The sequence below is a fragment of the Leptodactylus fuscus genome, chromosome 5 (assembly GCF_031893055.1).
Source record: "Leptodactylus fuscus isolate aLepFus1 chromosome 5, aLepFus1.hap2, whole genome shotgun sequence".
NCBI classification, from domain to species: domain Eukaryota; kingdom Metazoa; phylum Chordata; class Amphibia; order Anura; family Leptodactylidae; genus Leptodactylus; species Leptodactylus fuscus.
Genome location: NC_134269.1, coordinates 207,040,282 through 207,064,752, shown reverse-complemented (window position 1 = coordinate 207,064,752; position 24,471 = coordinate 207,040,282). Strand labels below are relative to the sequence as shown.

Here is a 24,471-nt window from a genome sequence, read left to right as displayed (position 1 = left end):
CATAAAGCAAACCTCTGGACCACGGTCAGGTCACCCTGTAATTGTCACCTAGATCCACATGTGGTGTTATTGGGAATATCTGGCGCATGCGCGGTCATTGTCAATAGTATGTTACTCTGTGTTACTCTGACATGTAATACTGCATTTCCCCTGTAGTGGCCACTGCAGGGAAAAGTATTGTAATAGTTAAGCTGGACCCAAAGTGATCCGTCGATCAGTTGATCAGTTGATCACCAGGCTAGCCTTTTAAAAAATGGGGTTGTCTTGACAGTTTCTTTAACTCTCCCACTCTCTAATTCTTATCGACAACTGTAATATAGACAGTGAGTAGATACAGAGGCAGAGGTGTGACTTAAAATTCTTGGGCCCCAGAGCAAAATTTGTAATGGGGCCCCTACTTACTATGTGCTATCTATAATACTGGTAGGTTGTTATGCTGTAGAGAGGCCTCTGGGCCCCCTGAGCCACCAGGGCCCGGTAGTGATCCCTAGTTTGCTACCTCTATAGCTGTGCCAAGTTGTGGTGTCTCTCAATGTCTTGATGTCCTTGACGAGAAGAAGTCTTGGATCTGTTTACTTGACCTATTTACAACGGCATTAACCCCACTCAGTCTCGGCCTAGTGACTCAAGACATCTGTTTGTTTACTGTCTATTGTGATGACCATGACATGATTATATGGTAGTTGACTTCTAGGAGCCTAAAGGAGGACGATAACAAACGAGTGACCTTGTGGACCATGTTGAAGGACCGGGCAAGAATAGACCTTGTCACCTTCACCATTCTCTAGGGTGTAATTGATAGTATTTGCTAGTAGATGCAGAAGAAGAAAACAACCAGGTACGGCATGTGAAGGAGCATGTCCGTCTCAAGGCGCACTTGCCATTATTGGTTGGTTGTCCAACAAGAGAACGTCTTCCAAAGTGAGCTGCTAAAACTTATTAGAGATGGTCACACAGCGTGTCCACATCGTGAATAGAGTTAAAGCCTGGAAGATGCAGGACCAAAAAAGATTTGCCGATCCTTCTAGAACTTTGTAAGGTCACCCGTTACTTTGGGAGTTTCTTGGACATTCCATGAGAGTTGGCAAGTAGACTCTCAGTTGATGGCAATTTTTGATGGTTCATTTTTTTTATATGAATGACCTCTGTATGGTCTGGTTGACCGGGTCTATGTGATAGTAGTGACTGCGCTTTGGCTGAGCCAAACTTACGGCGTGATAGAGATCTATGATGCAATGAGGTCCAAGAAACTGCAAGTCTACTGTCCTATACTTAGATGAATCCTGGGCCTGCGGTCTGGAGACCACAACATCTTATATCACTACGATACAGGGAATACATCTAAGCCAATCTGCAGTTGGTTCAGGAAATGTGGACAGCACATAGACCATGATACAAAGACTTTAGCAAAATACTAGAGAACCTATGAGAGAGGGGAAACTTAAAGGGAGTGCCATCTGTAACCAGCATATCACCCCAGCCCTGCAGATAGATAGGTTAGTGTCACCAGAACCAGCATATCATCCCAGCCCTGCAGATAGATAGGTTACTGTCACCAGAACCAGCATATCACCCCAGCCCTGCAGATAGATAGGTTACTGTCACCAGAACCAGCATATCACCCAGTCCTGCAGATAGATAGGTTACTGTCACCAGAACCAGCATATCACCCCAGCCCTGCAGATAGATAGGTTAGTGTCACCAGAACCAGCATATCACCCCAGCCCTGCAGATAGATAGGTTAGTGTCACCTGAACCAGCATATCACCCCAGCCCTGCAGATAGATAGGTTACTGTCACCAGACCCAGCATATCACCCCAGCCCTGCAGATAGATAGGTTACTGTCACCAGAACCAGCATATCACCCCAGCCCTGCAGATAGATAGGTTACTGTCACCAGAACCAGCATATCACCCCAGCCCTGCAGATAGATAGGTTAGTGTCACCAGACCCAGCATATCACCCCAGCCCTGCAGATAGATAGGTTAGTGTCACCAGACCCAGCATATCACCCCAGCCCTGCAGATAGATAGGTTAATGTCAGCAGAACCAGCATATCACCCCAGCCCTGCAGATAGATAGGTTAGTGTCACCAGAACCAGTATATCACCCCAGCCCTGTAGATAGATAGGTTAGTGTCACCAGAACCAGCATATCACCCCAGCCCTGCAGATAGATAGGTTAGTGTCACCAGAACCAGCATATCACCCCAGCCCTGCAGATAGATAGGTTAGTGTCACCAGAACCAGCATATCACCCCAGCCCTGCAGATAGATAGGTTAGTGTCACCATAACCAGCATATCACCCCAGCCCTGCAGATAGATAGGTTAGTGTCACCAGAGCCAGTATATCACCCCAGCCCTGCAGATAGATAGGTTAGTGTCACCAGAACCAGCATATCATCCCAGTCCTACAGATAGATAGGTTACTGTCACCAGAACCAGCATATCACCCCAGCCCTGCAGATAGATAGGTTACTGTCACCAGAACCAGCATATCACCCCAGCCCTGCAGATAGATAGGTTAGGGTCACCTGAATCATGTTGTGTTTACTACTTATAAATTGCTGCCTCTTATATTGAAATATTGCTGTTTTGTCAATATGCAAATGATCTTCTTGGTGCATTGTTCCAAAGGGCTCATTTGGATATTATCAAAAATGGAGATATCTCTGCAATGGAGTCTTTGATTCACAAGGAGAAAACATGGACTACGTTGGTTTCAGATGGACTTCCTCTAAAGCTCCTGTACAAAAACTTACTGTAAAATCTAAAAGTCCTCCACTAACAATCAGCCTTGTGGGTCCCGATACGTTTCCTATCTCCAGACTCCGTACGGTTTCGCCTCTAATGTTTGTGACACTGAACCGTTCAGATCCCAGATACACATTATATAAGTGATTGGAAATGTTCGGTATGACACATAGGAGGCGACAAAAGCTTCTTTATGACAAGTGAGTGTCAATGACTCAGAAGTCGGGACAATGAGCTGGAGGAAGGAGATGTGAACTGAACTGCCTCAGGGGCCCCTTCTTAATGACTTTAATGGAAAACTTCTTACATTCTCCCAAGTGCAATTTGTAATCTCTGCAAAACAAAACGGCCCCAGAGACTTCCAGAATTTGTTACAGCCTCGCCCTCCAAACCCTCAGTGTTGTTTTTGTTCATTTTTATATTTGAGGTCACGGAGATAAGGGGTTAAAACAGACTGTACTTAAGAAGTATTGCATAAGTAAGGAACCATGTAGGGTTCGGGTTCAGAGATAGTGACAATTCTTTCAGTCTCTCGTTTGATAATCCAGAAATCTGAAGAATAATCTGGAATTTTTTGAAAATCATTAGGTTAATATTATATAAGGACTATAATGTATTAGGAAGTTCTTTACTTTCAAAGGGTTCGCCCCACTATAGGGACTGGTGTCCTGTCTACAGTATTAAGTGTTTGATCAATGGGTTTACAACCTCTGGATCCATCATTGATCCCAAGACCATTGACCCATAAATTTTCCTGAATGCTCCGTGTGAATAGAGCGTTGGTGTGCAAGTATGGACTCTCCATTCACTCTTATGGGACTGCTGGGATGGTGAGCTCTGGTGACTCCATAGAAGTGAATGGATCCATCTCTAGAGCATGCACACCATTGCTCCATTTATATGGAGCACTTAGGAAAAATTTCGGACCCCTGTTCTCCTCTCCATCAGTTACATTTGGTTCCCCATATCTCCTATCATGTGGCTTTAAGACCTTTAACACCTTTAAGATCCCCCCATACACACTAGTGCCCAATGAGATTAATCCTCCTTCTTCGGCAGGACTTGAAGTCTATCTTATTGGGCATGTTGAATCTTTTAAAGGGGTTGTCCACAACCAAATAAAGTTGGATACTGATGACCTATCCACATTATCATTATTTTGCACTGGAGGACTCAACGTTTGATTTCAGCGTAATACCTTATTCCTCCTGTGGGGGTGCTGTATGGAAAACAATCACTTACTGTGATAGTTTTTTCCAGATTGAAACTGATCACTGGTTGACCTAAGGTTATGTTTTACTTATAATGAACAAAAAAAGGGATTCTTTTTAATAGACATCCCCTTTAATGCCAGATCAAACAAATTTTACCGCACCTAAAGAGATTAAAGACATCTTTTGGAATTAGAAAACAAGGAACAAGCTTGTCACTAGTTATGTAATTTAACTAGAGTTGCAATACCGCATACAACCCATGGTCAGGAATGGCGCTGTTTCGGGAAAAAAAAGATACATTTTCTAATAGTGAACCTCTGAAACCAGTCAACATTCCCCATTCTTCTCGATTTGTCTGTTCTTTGTGGGAAAGAGGAGACTCCAGCCAGCAGTGTCCATGGCCTATAAATCTAATCCCTCCAATATGAATCCAATTTACTGTAGTTGCTGTGAAATGGCACATGCAGTCATTCCCATAAATGTATTTTTGTCGCGATCTATCTTAAGAAAGATATTGCAGACTATCTTTGAAGAAAGTCATTGGGGTCAGGTGCAATCTAATCTTCTAACCCTATTAATTTACCACTGGTGACCCCTATGTGAACAATGTCAGGGAAGGCCCTTTCTCAGGCTTTTGGACACATTTTGCTTTTCTATATTTTGACTTATAATTCTTAGACCAGATAAATCTCATTACGACTTACTGGACCTAAAACACATGGCAAATAGTGCCTGAAACTTAGTAAAAATGGTGAAATCTGCAAACAAAAATTTAAAGGGAGGGACTTGGAGGCCCTAGGAGACTGTTGTGGTCACTTGAGACCTCTATCATCATGCTACTTTAGCACAAGTGATTGGACCTCCACAGTGTTTTGAAGCCTGTGATGTCATCTAATAAGCTAGGAGACCTATCTATACATCTATCTATAAAACATAGTGTAGAACACTGTCAGGGCTCCTAGGAACCTATCTATAAAACATAGTGTATAACACTGTCAGAGCTCCTAGGAACCTATCTACAAAACATAGTGTATAACACTGTCAGGGCTCCTAGGAACCGATCTATAAAACCTAGTGTAGAATACTGACAGGGCTCATAAGAACCTATCTATAAAACATAATGTAGAACACTGTCAGGGCTCCTAGGAAACTACCTATATAACATAGTGTATAACACTGTCAGGGCTCCTAGGAACCTATCTATAAAACATAGTGTATAATACTGTCAGGGCTCCTAGGAAACTACCTATATAACATAGTGTATAACACTGTCAGGGCTCCAAGGAACCTATCTATAAAACATAGTGTATAATACTGTCAGTGCTCCTAGGAATCTATATATATAACATAGTGTATAACACTGTCAGGGCTCCTAGGAACCTATCTATAAAACATAGTGTATGACACTGTCAGGACTCCTAGGAACCTATCTATAAAACATAGTGTATGACACTGTCAGGGCTCCTAGGAACCTATGTATAAAACATAGTGTAGAACACTGTCAGGACTCCTAGGAACCTATCTATAAAACATAGTGTATGACACTGTCAGGGCTCCTAGGAACCTATGTATAAAACATAGTGTATAACACTGTCAGGGCTCCTAGGTACCTATCTATAAAACATAGTGTATAACACTGTCAGGGCTCCTAGGAACCTATCTATAAAACATAGTGTATAATACTGTCAGGACTCCTAGGAACCTATCTATAAAACATAGTGTATAACACTGTCAGGGCTCCTAGGAACCTATCTATAAAACATAGTGTAGAACACTGTCAGGGCTCCTAGGAACCTATCTATAATACATAGTGTAGAACACTGTCAGGGCTCCTAGGAACCTATCTATAAAACATAGTGTATGACACTGTCAGGGCTCCTAGGAACCTATCTATAAAACAGAGTGTATAACACTGTCAGCGCTCCTAGGAACCTATCTATATAACATAGTGTATAACACTGTCAGGGCTCCTAGGAACCTATAAAACTTATTTTAGAACACTGTCAGGACTCCTAGGAACCTATCTATAAAACATAGTGTACAACACTGTCAGGACTCCTAGGAACCTATCTATAAAACATAGTGTACAACACTGTCATGACTCCTAGGAACCTATCTATAAAACATAGTGTAGAATACTGTCAGGGCTCCTAGAAACCTATCTATAAAACATAGTGTAGAACACTGTCAGGGCTCCTAGGAACCTATCTATAAAACATAGTGTAGAACACTGTCAGGGCTCCTAGGAACTTATCTATAAAACATAGTGTATGACACTGTCAGGACTCCTAGGAACCTATCTATAATACATAGTGTATAACACTGTCAGGGCTCCTAGGAACCTATCTATAATACATAGTGTATAACACTCAGCGCTCCTAGGAACCTATCTATAAAACATAGTGTATGACACTGTCAGGACTCCTAGGAACCTATCTATAAAACATAGTGTAGAACACTGTCAGGGCTCCTAGGAACCTATCTATAAAACATAGTGTATAACACTGTCAGCGCTCCTAGGAACCTATCTATAAAACACAGTGTAGAATACTGACAGGGCTCATAGGAAGCTATATAGTTATGTAAAATTGAAAGTGACATTATTATACTCTGGGGTCTCTTCAGACCCTAGAGTATAATATGGGAAGAACCAGGGCCTTTTTGGGCGTCCAGCGCTTTCCCAGTGACGTCATGATACTCAGCATACCCATGTGACCCTGGTGGGCCCAGGTTCTAAAGCAATAATGGTCCAGTAGAAAACACCTAAAATTTATCTATTTCTTAAGGATTGTTGGACAATGGGCCCTCAGAGTCATTTTATCTCATGGGCCCATGGAACCTCAGTCTGACACTGGTCCCATTAAAATCTTCAGGACTGGCTTATATGAAGCTAAAGTCTACGAGGGGCTCCAGTTTGTACAAATCAGCCTAGTTGTTACTCAACTTTGCTGAACAAGCCCAATTATAGTTTCCAGGTAAGTATATTACATAACCGGGTGGGAATATTGCCCTTGGTGTAGTCATTATTGTACCTTTAATCTGGTTATGTAGAACAAACCCACCTGAGTGACATTATATGAGGTTTTAGTTTTACGTTAATATTAATGAGTTCTCAATGAGCTTTTGTTTGCCGCGATCAATTATTAAAGGTGCACATGGTACAGTGCCCCGGGACGTCTCTTCAAAAAGGACTATTCCCTTATTTATGAGCAGAAAACAAGTTTCAATAGATTTTCATGTCCCTTTCACGTGGAAACATGCAACAGCTTTATGAGGGGGGTCTGTTTATATCAACAAACCCAGCGTGTTTCGGTCCAGGGGCGGAGACCGCTAAAGACACCGCAGTGGAAAAGCTGAAATTCTATAAAGTAATAGCAAGATGTGTCTTTATTTGTTATATAATAACACCTTTGCATTGATACTAAAGGATATACTAAATTGGGTGGTGGGTTACTTGCAGAGGTATATCATCTGCTTTGGCAAGTCCCCATTGCAGTGCTAGACAGTCAACACTTCCAAAAATGAAATGGTTTGCCTTCATATTCTCAGAATCCCTTTAAGGAGCAACTTCTATCACCTCCACTAACTCCAGTCCATTGCACCCTTCAATAGGCGCCCGTCAACTGATTACAGCACAGTTGGAATTTTTTCTCTAACCCCCACCGTTCCTGAGCAATCTTTGATGATAGTTTCAGCACCTAATTGTCCTAACTAGATTCTCCCCAGTGAAGTGGGTGGTGCTAGACTACAACAGACAAAAAGGGACCGCCCACCTGATAGTAGAGAGTGTTATTGTGCTGAAACTAACTACACTGATTGCTCAGGAATGATGGGGGCTAGAGACAAAATTCTAACTGCGTCAGAATCAGTGGAGTTTGCAGTGTGTCTAGGTAAACTTTACTTAAAGAAGACCTTTCACCAAGTCTGAAAAGTCTAATGACCTCTCTCATCTGATCAGCGCTGTCACCTTGAGCATTTCGGTGTTATGCTTGTCTGAATTCGTTCAACTATTACTAAGATATAGGCCTTTTTTGTGTTGATGTAAATTAGGGTCTAATAGCCAAGTGGGCGGTAAAGTTGTATGACATAGAGCATATCGAGTACCCTCCCTCAAAGACACCAGTGTTACCGACCACTTGGCTAGTAGACCCTAATTTACATCACCATCCTACAACCCACAGCTTACCATCCTCCACATCTCGCCACCCCTGCAGCTCACTATCCTCCACAGTTCACCATTTTGGCATTCACAAGGCTATGATTAAGAGACTTTTTTGTGTCTCGAAACGCGTCAGTCAGCCAAATATGTAGTTACTGCGCTTTTTATTTCACTTTAATGTATTTTCCAATCTTTTTCACCTGTGTGTTATGGTGTCTTTACCATTTTTAAAATGAAAAAATAAAAGTTATTTTTTACTACGAGCAAGAGTTGCAGATCTTACCTTTCTACAAATATCATTAGCATTGGTCAACAATATCAGAATGGTAGAGGGAAACTGGAGACCAACCAAAGATTCTGGCATGCTTCGGCCTCTTCACTGAATACCAAGCACAGCGCTGTAAATTGCATAGGGGCTGTGCTTGGTATTGCAACTCAGCCCCATTCACTAGGTAAAAATACGTCGTCAATATATCTGCCCTTAAAACCCATTGGTCTTGGCTCAAAAAAAAGAACAACAAAATGTGCAACACTAAAAACACATGTAGCCTTAAGCTTAAAGGGGAGGTGCCATAATGGCCACTTATCCCATATGAACAGGACAGGAGATCGCTGAGGATCCGATCGCCAGTTCTCCAGTGATCAGGAGCACGCCATTCATTGCTAAGGGAATGGAGCGTTGGTCACACAAGTACACTGGATTTCCATTTACAAAAAGCTTTTAGGGGGCGCTTTCGGTCACCCATCGGGGGAGAATCGGTGATCGGACACTTCTCTCCTGTCTTGTGGATATCGGGATAAGTGTCCATTATGAGGACATCCCCTTTAACCTCGCCTTTTGTATAAAACATCAGAACATCTCGTGGACATACAAAAAGTTCAATCAATCCCGATAGAAAGCAAAAACAACACTGAATTTTTTTTTTTACAAAAAAGTGCAAAAATACGTTTTTAAATCTTGTACATGTGAATACAGTTTAGTATTTTTATATGTCACATTACGGTATTAATATCACAGTGAATTTACTAATCTTTACTCTTTCTGTCTATTCTATGTTCCTTAAGGTTTCGAGTTAAAAAAAAAAAATTAAAAAAAAATTCTTGAACCTTTTCTGCTTAGCGTGTATTTATAATGTGTCTTTTCTCCCTTTTCACCATCAAATATGCACCAAGGAGCGTATAAAGGTTTGACCTGTTTCCCTTTTGTTAGACCTTTGCGTGTCCTCACGTGTTTGATCCCTCCAATTCTAGTGACTGTGTTGAATCGTGTCCTATGGTTTAAAAAAAAAAACACAAGTTCTCCATTGTGACTCGGTGTATTGTCCTCTGCTGGTCGTGTTTGACGTCGGCAACGTAAAAAGAGGATAAAATCTAATATCGTCTCCTGTGTTCTTTTCTATTGTATAGGAGCATCCGCGGCCGGAATACGAAACCAAACTGCTCTTAATGAAGGAGAAGTCCAAAGCCTGGAAAACCGGGGTAAGAGATTTATATCGGAACTGGCATTGGAAGCCATGTGTTCTACTTGTTACAAAAATTTCATTTAAACAAACAAAAAAGTTCTGTGTTGGATACGAACCTGCATATCACCCCAGCCCTGCAGATAGATAGGTTAGTGTCACCAGAACCAGCATATCACCCCAGCTCTGCAGATAGATAGGTTAGTGTCACCAGAACCAGCATATCACCCCAGCCCTGCAGATTAGATAGGTTAGTGTCACCAGAACCAGCATATCACCCCAGCTCTGCAGATAGATAGGTTACTGTCACCAGAACCAGCATATCACCCCAGCCCTGCAGATAGATAGGTTACTGTCACCGAAACCAGCATATCACCCCAGTCCTGCAGATAGATAGGTTAGTGTCACCAGCACCAGCATATCACCCCCGCCCTGCAGATAGATAGGTTACTGTCACCAGAACCAGCATATCACCCCAGTCCTGCAGATAGATAGGTTACTGTCACCAGCACCAGCATATCACCCCCGCCCTGCAGATAGATAGGTTACTGTCACCAGACCCAGCATATCACCCCAGCCCTGCAGATAGATAGGTTAGTGTCACCAGACCCAACATATCACCCCAGTCCTGCAGATAGATAGGTTAGTGTCACCAGAACCAGCATATCACCCCAGCCCTGCAGATAGATAGGTTACTGTCACCAGACCCAGCATATCACCCCAGCCATGCAGATAGATATGTGAGTGTCACCAGACCCAGCATATCACCCCAGTCCTGCAGATAGATAGGTTAGAATCACCAGAATCAGCATATCACCCCAGCCCTGCAGATAGATAGGTTACTGTCACCAGACCCAGCATATCACCCCAGCCCTGCAGATAGATAGGTTACTGTCACCAGAACCAGCATATCACCCGAGCCCTGCAGATAGAAAGGTTAGTGTTACCAGAACTAGCATATCACCCCAGCCCTGCAGATAGATAGGTTAGTGTCACCAGAACCAGGATATCACCCCAGCCCTGCAGATAGATCGGTTAGTGTTACCAGACCCAGTGTATCACCCCAGCCCTGCAGATAGATAGGTTACTGTCACCAGAACCAGCATATCACCCCAGTCCTGCAGATAGATAGGTTAGTGTCACCAGATCCAGCATATCACCCCAGCCCTGCAGATAGATAGGTTAGTGTCACCAGAACCAGCATATCACCCCAGCCTTGCAGACAGATAGGTTAGTGTCACCAGAACCAGCATATCACCCCAGCCCTGCAGATAGATAGGTTACTGTCACCAGAACCAGCATATCACCCCAGCCCTGCAGATAGATAGGTGAGTGTCACCAGAACCAGCATATCACCCCAGCCCTGCAGATAGATAGGTTACTGTCACCAGACCCCAGTATATCACCCCAGCCCTGCAGATAGATAGGTTAGTGTCACCAGAACCAGCATATCACCCCAGGCCTGCAGATAGATAGGTTAGTGTCACCAGAACCAGCATATCACCCCAGGCCTGCAGATAGATAGGTTAGTGTCACCAGAACCAGCATATCACCCCAGCCCTGCAGATAGATAGGTTACTGTCACCAGAACCAGCATATCACCCCAGCCCTGCAGATAGATAGGTTAGTGTCACCAGAACCAGCATATCACCCCAGCCCTGCAGATAGATAGGTTACTGTCACCAGACCCCAGCATATCACCCCAGCCCTGCAGATAGATAGGTTAGCCTCACCAGACCCAGCATATCACCCTATAAACAATAAAACAGAAATAGTGCAAAAAGGAAAAATAAAGAGAAACAATTTTTTCTATGAGGTATCATTGTAAAGTAAGGAATAGTTTCGGACTCTGTAATGATTGAAGGATTTTTTTTAACCCCCCCAAAAAAAAAAAAAAAAAAAAAAAAAAAAAAAGTATTTTTATAGACATTACTTGCACTACATATAACATAATACCCTTGAATATTGAAATGTAACAATTCCAAATTCCGAGCACAAAAGAAACCCTGTAACAAATGAGAACAATATCCAGGATCTCGCTTGCCCAGTATTCTACGAGCACAGGATGGAATATTAAGTTACCCGATAAATCCAGATCTTCAGTTACTGTACACATGGCTATAGAAAGAAATTTACAACCCCGAGTCTGGGATATTTACTTTTCTCCCTTCCTTTATGAAACATGTTTCCAGGGTCCAAGATTTAAATGAGGGCGTAGTAAAAAAAATAAATAAAAAAAATAAAAATAAAAAATAAAATAAAAAACATTCAGGCCTGCTCAGGTTTCCTTTACGGTCCAGAGACATCTGGTAGCCTATGAGAGCGATCAGTGTTGATTCAATATGATGTCATCATTGCGGGACGCCATCCATTTCCAGACATGTGGGGAAGTGTAACTTTTTTACCCAAGAGGGGCATTGACAAAGGCCGGGGTATTATCTCCGTATCCGTATCGCCAAATAACATTTCCTATTAAAAAATAGGATTAAGCTCTAAAGGGACTCGCGTAGGACGTGGAAAATTCTCGTACGTGCGGTCAGGAATGTCTTAGTGGATGATGTTTTTGAAAAAAAAATCAAAAATTTGATTTATATTAAAAAAAAAAATTCAATGGAATTTGCTTCCCGTACAAGTTGATATAACGTTATCCTTCCCAGGTTTTACAAGTTGGGCCCAACGCGTTGTCGTCATTAAAGTTTCCGGGAAAATTTTTTGCCACTTTGCATCTTGTACAATGGAGTCTTAAAATATCAAGTGCTACAAAAGTCATGTGGGCCAACACTGTATAATATTTTTTTTTCCGTGTTCGTATTGTATAGCGCTGGCGTGGTGACTACTTTTGCTTAATAATTGATCAGGTGTTAGTCAGGCCTCATCCTAAGCTGCGTGGTGTGAATTTAATATTGTATTGAGCCCCTAAGGCAAGCATTCAACTTTCCATAACTTGGAATTAAAGGGAAACTACGCCACACACAGAAAACACAAAAAGTCAAAGCTGGGAAAGTTTACTGGGAATGGATAATACGGGAGAAGATACATGGGCCGTTTCGAGCTGTCACTTCGCGTCGGGGCTAAAATGTCCCCCCAAAGCAATAACAGGGTCTAGTGGGGGCTTTTAATGGGAGAAAAATCATACCTGATGGAGCAATCCAGAGATAGGCGTCTTTTTATGGTGCACTGGAGGCGGGGCCTGATAGGTCAGAGTTGCCATCTGATGGTCACAAGTAGTTCGGCTCCCCTCTGACAGACTCTCTGTAAGGGAACCCGTCATGTTCAATGTAGTTGGATCTTCAGGCTGAAGTTTATAGAGTAGGATTCGGTGAGTGGATTGATATACAGTATAGTTTGGTGGGATAAAATTCAGTAGATTTTCTACTTTTTATCAGCTAAGGAGTCCAGTGGGTGGTCCTACTCAGTGATTGATACCTATCTCTTCTCAGTGATTGATACCTATCTCTACTCAGTGATTGACACCTATCTCTACTCAGTGATTGACTCCTATCTCTACTCAGTGATTGACACCTATCTCTTCTCAGTGATTGACACCTATCTCTTCTCAGTGATTGATACCTATCTCTACTCAGTGATTGACACCTATCTCTACTCAGTGATTGACACCTATCTCTTCTCAGTGATTGACATCTATCTCTACTCAGTGATTGACACCTATCTCTTCTCAGTGATTGACATCTATCTCTACTCAGTGATTGACGCCTATCTCTACTCAGTGATTGACACTTATCTCTACTCAGTGATTGACACCTATCTCTTCTCAGTGATTGATACCTATCTCTACTCAGTGATTGATACCTATCTCTACTCAGTGATTGATACCTATCTCTACTCAGTGATTGACGCCTATCTCTACTCAGTGATTGATACCTATCTCTTCTCAGTGATTGATACCTATCTCTACTCAGTGATTGACACTTATCTCTACTCAGTGATTGACACCTATCTCTTCTCAGTGATTGATACCTATCTCTACTCAGTGATTGATACCTATCTCTACTCAGTGATTGACACTTATCTCTACTCAGTGATTGACACCTATCTCTTCTCAGTGATTGATACCTATCTCTACTCAGTGATTGATACCTATCTCTACTCAGTGATTGACGCCTATCTCTACTCAGTGATTGATACCTATCTCTTCTCAGTGATTGATACCTATCTCTACTCAGTGATTGACACTTATCTCTACTCAGTGATTGACACCTATCTCTTCTCAGTGATTGATACCTATCTCTACTCAGTGATTGATACCTATCTCTACTCAGTGATTGATACCTATCTCTACTCAGTGATTGACGCCTATCTCTACTCAGTGATTGATACCTATCTCTTCTCAGTGATTGATACCTATCTCTACTCAGTGATTGACACTTATCTCTACTCAGTGATTGACACTTATCTCTACTCAGTGATTGACGCCTATCTCTACTCAGTGATTGATACCTATCTCTACTCAGTGATTGATACCTATCTCTACTCAGTGATTGACACTTATCTCTACTCAGTGATTGACGCCTATCTCTACTCAGTGATTGACTCCTATCTCTACTCAGTGATTGACACTTATCTCTACTCAGTGATTGTCACCTATCTCTACTCAGTGATTGACTCCTATCTCTACTCAGTGATTGACACCTATCTCTACTCAGTGATTGACTCCTATCTCTACTCAGTGATTGACACCTATATACCATATAATAATCATTCTAGAGGGTCGTCTTAGACCTTTTCATTGTGTGGTTCCTCTGTTATTCCTCTGAGAAATATATGAATCAATTGACAACTGGGTGCTACCATTCCCTCTACCAAGTGAGAGCGTCTCTACATGCAGGGACACGCCCTTTTGACAAAGGAAATGGTAAGACGTTTCCAGGAGGAATAACAGAGGGAGCCAGTAAACGCTTTATTTTTATGGGAAATACAAATTGATGCTGATTCAGGTGTTAAAAAAGTGGCAATTTCTGTTTAGGGCAGCTCTCAGATTTAAGGTCCATTTCAAGATGGATCCCATTGACTATAAAAAAATTGTAAAATTTATAAAAAATTAACCAAAGATTTTCCAGGAAGTGTTGTCCTGAGCCTGTAGGCCGAGCTTCTCTCACAGGAGGTTCAAACTAAGAAAACACAACACGGAAATTATATCTTTATTTTTTCGCGCACATTTGAGGGTCTTTTGTGCACATTGTGTTATACGTCTCTGTTTATTGTTTCTATGTCACAGACTATCGGGCCTGACCTCACCAGCTCTCGCACCCCCGGTGGTCTGTCCCTTAACCAAACATAGTCCAACATCACTTGGCTTCACGTGGCAAATTTGCTAAGATTTTTATCATAGACACAAACTGGGAATATTTGATTTTATTTTTAATTTTTCATATCTATCTATCTATCTATCTCATATCTATCTATCTTCTATCTATCTATTATCTATCTATCTATCTATCTATCTATCTATCTATCTCCTATCTATCTATCTATCTATCTATCTATCTATCTCATATCTATCTATCTATCTATCTATCTATCTATCTATCTATCTCCTATCTATCTATCTATCTATCTATCTATCTATCTATCTATCTATCTCCTATCTATCTATCTATCTATCTATCTATCTATCTATCTCATATCTATCTATCTATCTATCTCATATCTATCTATCTATCTATCTATCTATCTATCTATCTATCTATCTTCTATCTATCTATCTATCTCCTATCTATCTATCTATCTATCTATCTATCTCCTATCTATATATCTATCTATCTATCTATCTATCTATCTATCTATCTATCTCATATCTATCTATCTATCTCCTATCTATCTATCTATCTATCTATCTATCTATCTCCTATCTATCTATCTATCTATCTATCTATCTATCTATCTCCTATCTATCTATCTATCTATCTATCTATCTATCTATATTTCTCCTATCTATCTATCTATCTATCTATCTCCTATCTATCTATCTATCTATCTATCTATCTATCTATCTCCTATCTATCTATCTATCTATCTATCTATCTATCTATATTTCTCCTATCTATCTATCTATCTATCTATCTATCTATCTATCCATCCATCTCCTATCTATCTATCTATCTATCTATCTATCTCATATCTATCTATCTATCTATCTATCTATCTATCTATCTCATGTCTATCTATGTATCTATCTATCTATCTATCTATCTATCTATCTATCTATCTATCTATCTGTTTTTTAAAGTCCTACATCCTTCAATTTTTATTCTGCCCACCAAGCCTAATAATAGACTGACACTTGCCAATTCTGTAGTAGTTTTCTATGCAGCAGTCTCCTCATTTACGTCACAGACAGGGTTACAATAGAAGATAACACCTTCATAGATTACACCGCTGACTCATCTTTGCCAGCCATATCAGTTCGGTGCTAAGTACTGTATCAGTTTGATGTTTTCTATGATAATTCTAGACAGTGACCCCATAATGGTGCCTGGTACCGTTTCATCTATATGGTCTCCATCACAGTTAGAGTTACAGCATCCCAATAACAGTGCCAACCAGAGTAACCCATAATAATGCCAGCCACAGTATCCCCATAACAGTGCCAACCAGAGTAACCCCATAATTATGCCAGCCACAGTAACCCCATAACAGTGCCAACCACGATGTCAGTAGCAGTGCCTCTATAGTAGTGCTAGAGCCCCATAATAATGCCACAGTGCCCCATAATACTGCCAGCTACATTGTCAGTAGCAGTACCTCTATAATAATGCTAGTGCCCAATATCCAGCCACAGTACCCCATAATAATGTCAGCCATATTGTCAGTAGCAGTGCCTCTATAATAGTGCCGGAGCCCCATAATAATACCAGCCACAGTGCCCCTTAATAATACTAACCACATTGTCAGTAGCAGTGCCTCTATAATAGTGCTTGTGCCCCATAACCAGCCACAGTGCCCCATAATAATACTAGCTATATTGTCAGTAGCAGTACCTCTATAATAGTGCCGGAGCCCCATAATAATTCCAGCCACAGTGCCCCATAATAATGTCAGCCACATTGTCAGTAGCAGTGCCTCTATAATAGTACCGGAGCCCCATAATAATACCAGCCACATTGTCAGTAGCAGTACCTCTATAATAGTGCCGGAGCCCCATAATAATACCAGCCACATTGTCAGTAGTAGTACCTCTATAATAGTGCCGGAGCCCCATAATAATACCAGCCACAGTGCCCCATAATAATACTAGCTACATTGTCAGTAGCAGTACCTCTATAATAGTGCCGGAGCCCCATAATAATACCAGCCACATTGTCAGTAGCAGTACCTCTATAATAGTGCCAGAGCCCCATAATAATACCAGCCACATTGTCAGTAGCAGTACCTCTATAATAGTGCCGGAGCCCCATAATAATACCAGCCACATTGTCAGTAGCAGTACCTCTATAATAGTGCCAGAGCCCTATAATAATACCAGCCACAGTGCCCCATAATAATACTAGCCACATTGTCAGTAGTAGTACCTCTATAATAGTGCCGGAGCCCCATAATAATACCAGCCACATTGTCAGTAGCAGTACCTCTATAATAGTGCTTGTGCCCCATATCCAGCTACAGTACCCCATAACATTGTCAGCTCCAGTGTCTCCATACCATTGCCGCACATAGCCACCCTATACATGTTGACCACCATTTCTTTATAGCATTGCCATATGAGGTCAGTCTAGATACTTTATATCTAGAATAGTGATGTTTCTGGATATGAGATATACTTGGTACAACTTCCTACACCGTAAGACACAAATGTGTCCCCTTGGTGCTACTAAGTGACCGAAAGTTCAAGCCCCCTCATCCTCCAGCCCCCAAGGAAGCATTGACCTTGTAGACGTTCCCATCCAGGAAATGTCTGACAGCGCAGCCTCGCGACGAGGTCCGGAGATGGAGAAGTGATGTATTGTAAAATAAGGAGTCAAAGTATCAGAAAGTGCCAGATGGACGTCTCCGATAAGATGTATTATAGCAGCACAAGTCACCTGGTCATAGCCCGGCGGGAGATCGGCAGAGGCTCCTCTTGGGGGGGTCGGAGGCTGTCAAGTGATGTTGGGAATTGTAGTTTTGCACCAGATTGAGAGTCATAGGAGCACAACATTGTCCTCATGGTATGGGCTCTGTATATAGGATTCCTATATAGAGACCAAGGTGGACTTAGATGGACTGTTTGGCAGCACACCAGGAGAGGGGTTTGCCAACACAAGGTACCGCATAGTAGCAGTGATGTGTGCTTCTGATGGCGGTGAGGCGGTATTTCTTATTATAGGGCACCCGCTCTCATCTGTGACATAGTATATTTCTGTTTCCCTCTCCAGACGCTTCTGTCACCGCTGCTTATTAGATCTTCTGATTTGGAACATGTGTATTTGTTTTTATGGGATCAGTGTGTTAGTGGTCGATAGATTGTTTGGGGACTTTAGGCCGCACATGGTATTTATTGCACATTTATAATTTGCATTGACTTTTTTCCTTATTATTTATGTTTTATGGTATAGAGCGGTATACTACTGAGCGACAGCGGACACGAGGCAGCTATATGTGCACATACACTACTACTGTGTGACGTATAGGGGGGATTGTATAGGATCCTATTAGAAAACATTTTATTAATGATGTGTGGGTGAATGTATAGACAACTATCTATCTATCTATCTATCTATCTATCTATCTATCTATTTATCTATCTATTTATCTATCTATCTATCTATCTATCTATCTATCTCCTATCTATCTATCTATCTATCTATCTATCTATCTATGTATCTATCTATCTCCTATCTATCTATCTATCTATCTATCTATCTAATATCTATGTATCTCCTATCTATCTATCTATCTATCTATCTATCTATCTATCTATCTATCTATCATCTATCTATCCTTATCTATCTATCTATCTATCTATCTATCTATCTATCTATCTCCTATCTATCTATCTATCTATCTATCTATCTATCTATCTAATATCTATCTATCTATCTATCTATCTATCTATCTAATATATATCTATCTATCTATCTCCTATCTATCTATCTATCATCTATCTATCTATCTATCTATCTATCTATCTATCTATCTATCTATCTATCTATCTATCATCTATCTATCCTTATCTATCTCCTATCTATCTATCTATCTATCTATCTATCTATCTATCTATCTATCTATCTCCTATCTATCTATCTATCTATCTATCTATCATCTATCTATGTCTTTCTATTCTACAAATATCTCTTTGTATCTATCTCATATATCTTTCTTGATCAACTTAATGAAAATTGAACATTTCCTTGCATTCCTCCCAGTAATGGTGAAAGTCACGGCTTACAAGGTCAGATCCATCTTTCATGGTGATGATGACAATAAAATGATGGCATTTCTTAAATTGCATGCTGTAGATGTCGCAATTTCATGATTGGGGTCAGACATTGTCTTATACATCTCTGTAAGGCGGCTCAGCATGTGACACGCAGTCACACAGTGTGTAGGATGAAGCATTATAGAGCTCTGTACTACGTCGCCACATCTGCAGGCACGTATAGTTCTTTCCTCTAATACCCTACTACAACATGTAAGGACACTCTCAGACTCTCCCGAACCTCCTTCAGTTCTGCTGTACTTAGATTACCATAAAGTGTTAGAGAAAACACTTAAAGGGAACCCTTGCATCCTTTAATAGCCACATTTCCACTGATTCTGCTGTAGCTGGAATATTCTCTATAGTCCTCACCGTTCCTGAGCAATCAGTGGATTTAGCTCTGGTTCTCTATTGTCAAGTGGGTGGTGTCAGGCAGGAACAGTCAGAAGGGCGTGATTCTGAACTTCTGATTGGATGGTGGCGGAGCTCTGAATCACACCCTCTTGCCTGACAACAATCACTTTACAGTAGCCAAATTATCATATCAGACACCAAACTAATAGCAGTGATTGCTCAGGAATGGTGGGGGCTAAAGGGAAAAATCCAACTGTGACATCATCAGTGGAGTAGTGCCTATTAAAGGATATAGAGCTGGAGTTTTTTGCAGGTGGTCAAAGGTCCTCTATAATGGGGTGTTACCAGAATCACGACTTATCACCAATCCATGGTTCTCTGCTAGAAGAAAAATTGGGATCCAGTGTCCCGCATTTGAATGGAACAACGGACATGAATGCATCAAAGTCTATCTATCTATCTATCTATCTATCTATCTATCTATCTATCTATCTATCTATCTATCTATCATCTACCTCGTATCTATTGATCTATCTTCTACCATCTATCTATCTATCTATCTATCTATCTATCTATCTATCTATCTATCTATTATCTATCTCCTATCTATCTATCTATCTATCTATCTATCTCCTATCTATCTATCTATCTATCTATCTATCTATCTATCTATCTCCTATCTATCTATCTATCTATCTATCTCTCATATCTATCTATCTATTATCTATCTCCTATCTATCTATCTATCTATCTATCTATCTATCTATCTATCTATCTATCTCATATCTATCTATCTATCTATCTATCTATCTATCAATCATCTATCTATCTATCTATCTATCTATCTATCTATCTATGATGTTATCTCAATATGTAACGTAAGGTTCATGTATAAAAGGCGCACAATTTTAGCAGAAAAAATGTGAAATTATGCAATACTGTGCATTACATTATAAATTTCATATTTCACATCAATCCAAGACAATGTGCCGTGACTCACAACAGAATTGGCAGAATATTCTTAGGTTCGGCGGGGTGAGTCACAATCCTCTTCCTAAGAAGCCATGGTTCATTTCAGATCGCACATTAATAAGGCGGACATCCTTTCAACAATTAGCTCTAATTTTCCTTGCAGCTGACATTGTTCCGAGATAATATTGGCACCGCATGGCGGTTGTTTTTTTTTTTCTTTTTTTTTCTTTGCTCTTGAAGATACAGAGCGAATAGTTTTCGGCACTGAGATAGTTAAGCTGTAGATGTATCATTGACCTTCAGTTCTCCATTGAAAAATAAAATGATTCCCCCAAGAATCGACAAGTTCTTAATATGCCACAGATACATACAATAGTCATAAAACATGCACATGTTCGCCTGGAATGAAGTCATACTCTGCGGTGAACAATCTGTAAGTTATGGTAAACCCGGCGCAGAGCTTATAAATTACTGAGGACGTATAGCCGCTCTGGAATGTAATATACCGCATTCCACAACAAGTGTATATTAGAGAAGCCAGATATCATAGACATGTACTATAGACATAACCATCTTAACTGGGACCTCAGAGGAGGTGTGACCTCCAGTTACTTCAGAGAACGTCTCTCACCCTGGAACGCTCAACATGTCTATTGATTTTAATGGCAATTGCGCAATACCTCCTATTTCCTGCGGAGGCGCTGCTGGAAAATCAGACACTTGATACCTGATTAAGTCACTGATCACAGCTGATCACTAGGGGCTCCTGCAGCAATGAGACATCCTTATATTAGAGATGAGTGAATCGTTTGAACTGGATTTGTCCCAAATTTTCTAATATTCATAACAATTCCCAGCAATTTTGGGATTGTTTTCAAGCATGACACTAGTTGTACACTGGCATCACATTTTCGTTGTTCTGGTCCATAAGTGGATCCAAACAACAGAGATGGACCGCTAACACAGATGGACCGACAGAACCCATTGACTATAATGAGGTCCATTGGCTGTCCTTCATTTTCAAACTGAAACCGGTGGAGGACAATTTTTTAAAAAAATTTCAGGTTTGACCCAATCCCAAACCCTATGCTACCCATGAAATACTATTCTACTCTACAGACCTTTCATAAGCCCAGTGTATAGTTGAGGCCCACCTTCCACACCTCTCCTGGGCATCCTTAGGGCATCCTCTTGAGGCCTCTACCAGCCTTTGGCTGGGTCAGTACACCCCATGTGACAGCTAAGGCCCAATCACAGGCCACAGTGGTGACCTTGGGATAAGTGACATCAACCAGAGGCCAGGAGAGGCCTGAAGAGGATACCATAAGGTTGGGGAGGTGCGGCAAGGTGGGCTTTGGGTTGTCTATTACTTGACTTTGTCCTTCTTACCGTACATGACTGACATTTTCATATTTGCTTCTGTGTTTTCAGAAAAAGGAGAAATTAACATGGAGAGACCGAATTCCGGCATATTTAGTCAATTTTGCAGCAATTTTATTTATGGTAGGTAAATGTTAGGCTTTAGCTCAATTTATTTGTGGCACTCACTAGCATCTACTAACATACCAATTGTAGTGTTTATAGGGTTATATTTAGTCATTCTGTAATTCTACATGGTAAGGGGGGTATCGTCACTCCTTGGGGAGAGACCACCATAAGGAGTCACGACACCCCCCTTACCCTGTCTAAGCCTCTCACCTCTACCAAGTTAGTTTTCTCTACACCGGGCTGACGAGATGCAATAACATCGAAACGGCCGTCTTTGGTTGAGAGACTATACCTGGTAATAATCCCAGCATCATTGCAAAACAAAGGCCTCTTGGATGTTAAAGGGAGCAGCCTTTATTGGGCTAGTTCACTGTGATTCTGTCTTCCTAATTACATCAGGGAAGACAGGCTTGCACATTCCAGTGAGCGCCCTCTATTGGTTTGCAACACTGAGGCACCTGACTTTCTAATGACATCATGGAAGACAGATTTGCATATTCTTCCCATAGTGTAATTCTACATGTGATATATATCTACATATATTCTCTATAGTTGTCACTTTCTCAGTACATTATACTATTTATTTTGCACTGTTCCCGAGTTAGTTTAGGGCTATATGGTGACTTCCGTCGCATGAGGAAAGATTTCCATGTTGCCCCGTGACTCCTTCACTTGGGTTAGTGATTGGATTTGCATTGTGAGCTAAGAATATCGCAACCATAAGCAATTTTCAACTTTTTAACAATATTCAACTATTTTATAGCAACTGGAATTGGAAGTCGTCGCAACGTGCCACTCCATTCACTAACATGAGCGATGGAGTTGAAGGGCAACATCGCAATCCAATCCTTGTTGGCGCAAAAATTACAGTTTGTATTTTACTCAGAGGCGAATTTACAATTATGCTTCCTGCCATTGGAAACAGTCAACAAGATTGCTGTCAAACATGCCTCTAATCCTTAGAAAGTTCCGGTAATGCAGGAGGATATTTAGTCTTAGTTCAGATCTGCGTTGGGGTCTTCAATGCCTTCAAGGCTCCAAAGAGATCATTTGCATCTTGATAAAAAACTAGGGTTGAGCGATCCCGATCTTTTCCGGTGGGATGGAGGTCGGAGGTTATCTCAAGATCGGCTCAACCCTATCCGTGCATATATCATGAATAGTGATGAGCGATCAGGATCGGGAAAGATCAGATCGCGATCGAGCAAATTTCACGATCGGGATCGGCTGGAAAATGATCGAAAATCGGATTTTAAAAACGATCCTGAAATCTCAAGATGGGCTCAACCCTAACAAAAAAGTGTTTTCTTCTCTACCGTAGATCGCACTTACATTTTCAGCAGTGTTTGGTGTCATCATCTATCGGATCACCGTTGCTGCAGCGTTGGCGGTTAGTACAAACGAAAACACCAAATCCAATGTGCGGGTGACGGTGACCGCCACGGCCGTCATCATTAACCTGGTCGTGATTCTCATACTAGACGAAATTTATGGATCGGTTGCAAAATGGCTCACGGAAATAGGTGAGAGAGAAGTTCCGAAATTTCATGTTACATAAATTTTTACAATTATTGAAGTGTTCTGTACAATTTGTTGTCAAATTGCAAATAGATGTGCAACGCAACAGATCACAGGCCAAAAAATATCTGACATGTACTGTGTAACATAGACATACAACATACAGTAAAGTGAGAGATGCTACACTGTATATTAAACCCTATACTATATGATCACATGAAGCACAACATACAGTAAAGTGAGAGAACCTACACTGCATATTACACCCTATACTTTCTGATCGCATGAAGCACAACATGCAGTAAAGTGAGAGATCCTACACTGTATATTACACCCTATACTATATGATCGCATGAAGCACAACATGCAGTAAAGTGAGAGATCCTACACTGTATATTACACCCTATACTATATGATCACATGAAGCACAGCATACAGTAAAGTGAGAGATCCTATACTATATATTACACCCTATACTATATGATCGTATGAAGCACAACATGCAGTAAAGTGAGAGATCCTACACTGTATATTACACCCTATACTATATGATCACATGAAGCACAACATGCAGTAAAGTGAGAGATCCTACACTGTATATTACACCCTATACTATATGATCACATGAAGCACAGCATACAGTAAAGTGAGAGATCCTATACTATATATTACACCCTATACTATATGATCGTATGAAGCACAACATACAGTAAAGTGAGAGATCCTACACTGTATATTACACCCTATACTATATGATCGCATGAAGCACAACATACAGTAAAGTGAGAGATCCTATACTATATATTACACCCTATACTATATGATCGCATGAAGCACAACGTACAGTAAAGTGAGAGATCCTACACTGTATATTACACCCTACACTATATGATAGTACTAAAGGACAACTTTGGGCCTTGTTGCGGCATCCGCCTATCTGAGTCTTCCTATTGTCGGCACATGATGTCACAGAAGAGCTCCAGAGTTTAATAATTTACCATAAATCATATAGCGGTGGCCATTTTAGTTAGGCTAATCCAAAAAGTTGAATTTGGTTTGTTTCCGAGCCGATTTGCCCAACGCTAGTATTGAGGATGTGACACCTTGGAGAGTTGCATACTCTTCTTAAAGGTATC

The 24,471-nt window shown here is 41.0% G+C and overlaps 1 protein-coding gene across 1 annotated transcript in view; it reads left to right on the top strand.

The window, feature by feature from the left end:
- The window catches only part of ANO2 (anoctamin 2), a 136,635-nt gene that overhangs the window by 65,026 nt on the left and 47,138 nt on the right, over positions 1 to 24,471 (top strand). The window contains exons 14-16 of the mRNA XM_075275073.1: positions 9,536 to 9,607; positions 21,761 to 21,832; positions 23,139 to 23,340. Of these exons, the coding sequence (XP_075131174.1) occupies positions 9,536 to 9,607; positions 21,761 to 21,832; positions 23,139 to 23,340 (346 nt within the window). The remainder of the gene's footprint in view (positions 1 to 9,535; positions 9,608 to 21,760; positions 21,833 to 23,138; positions 23,341 to 24,471) is intronic.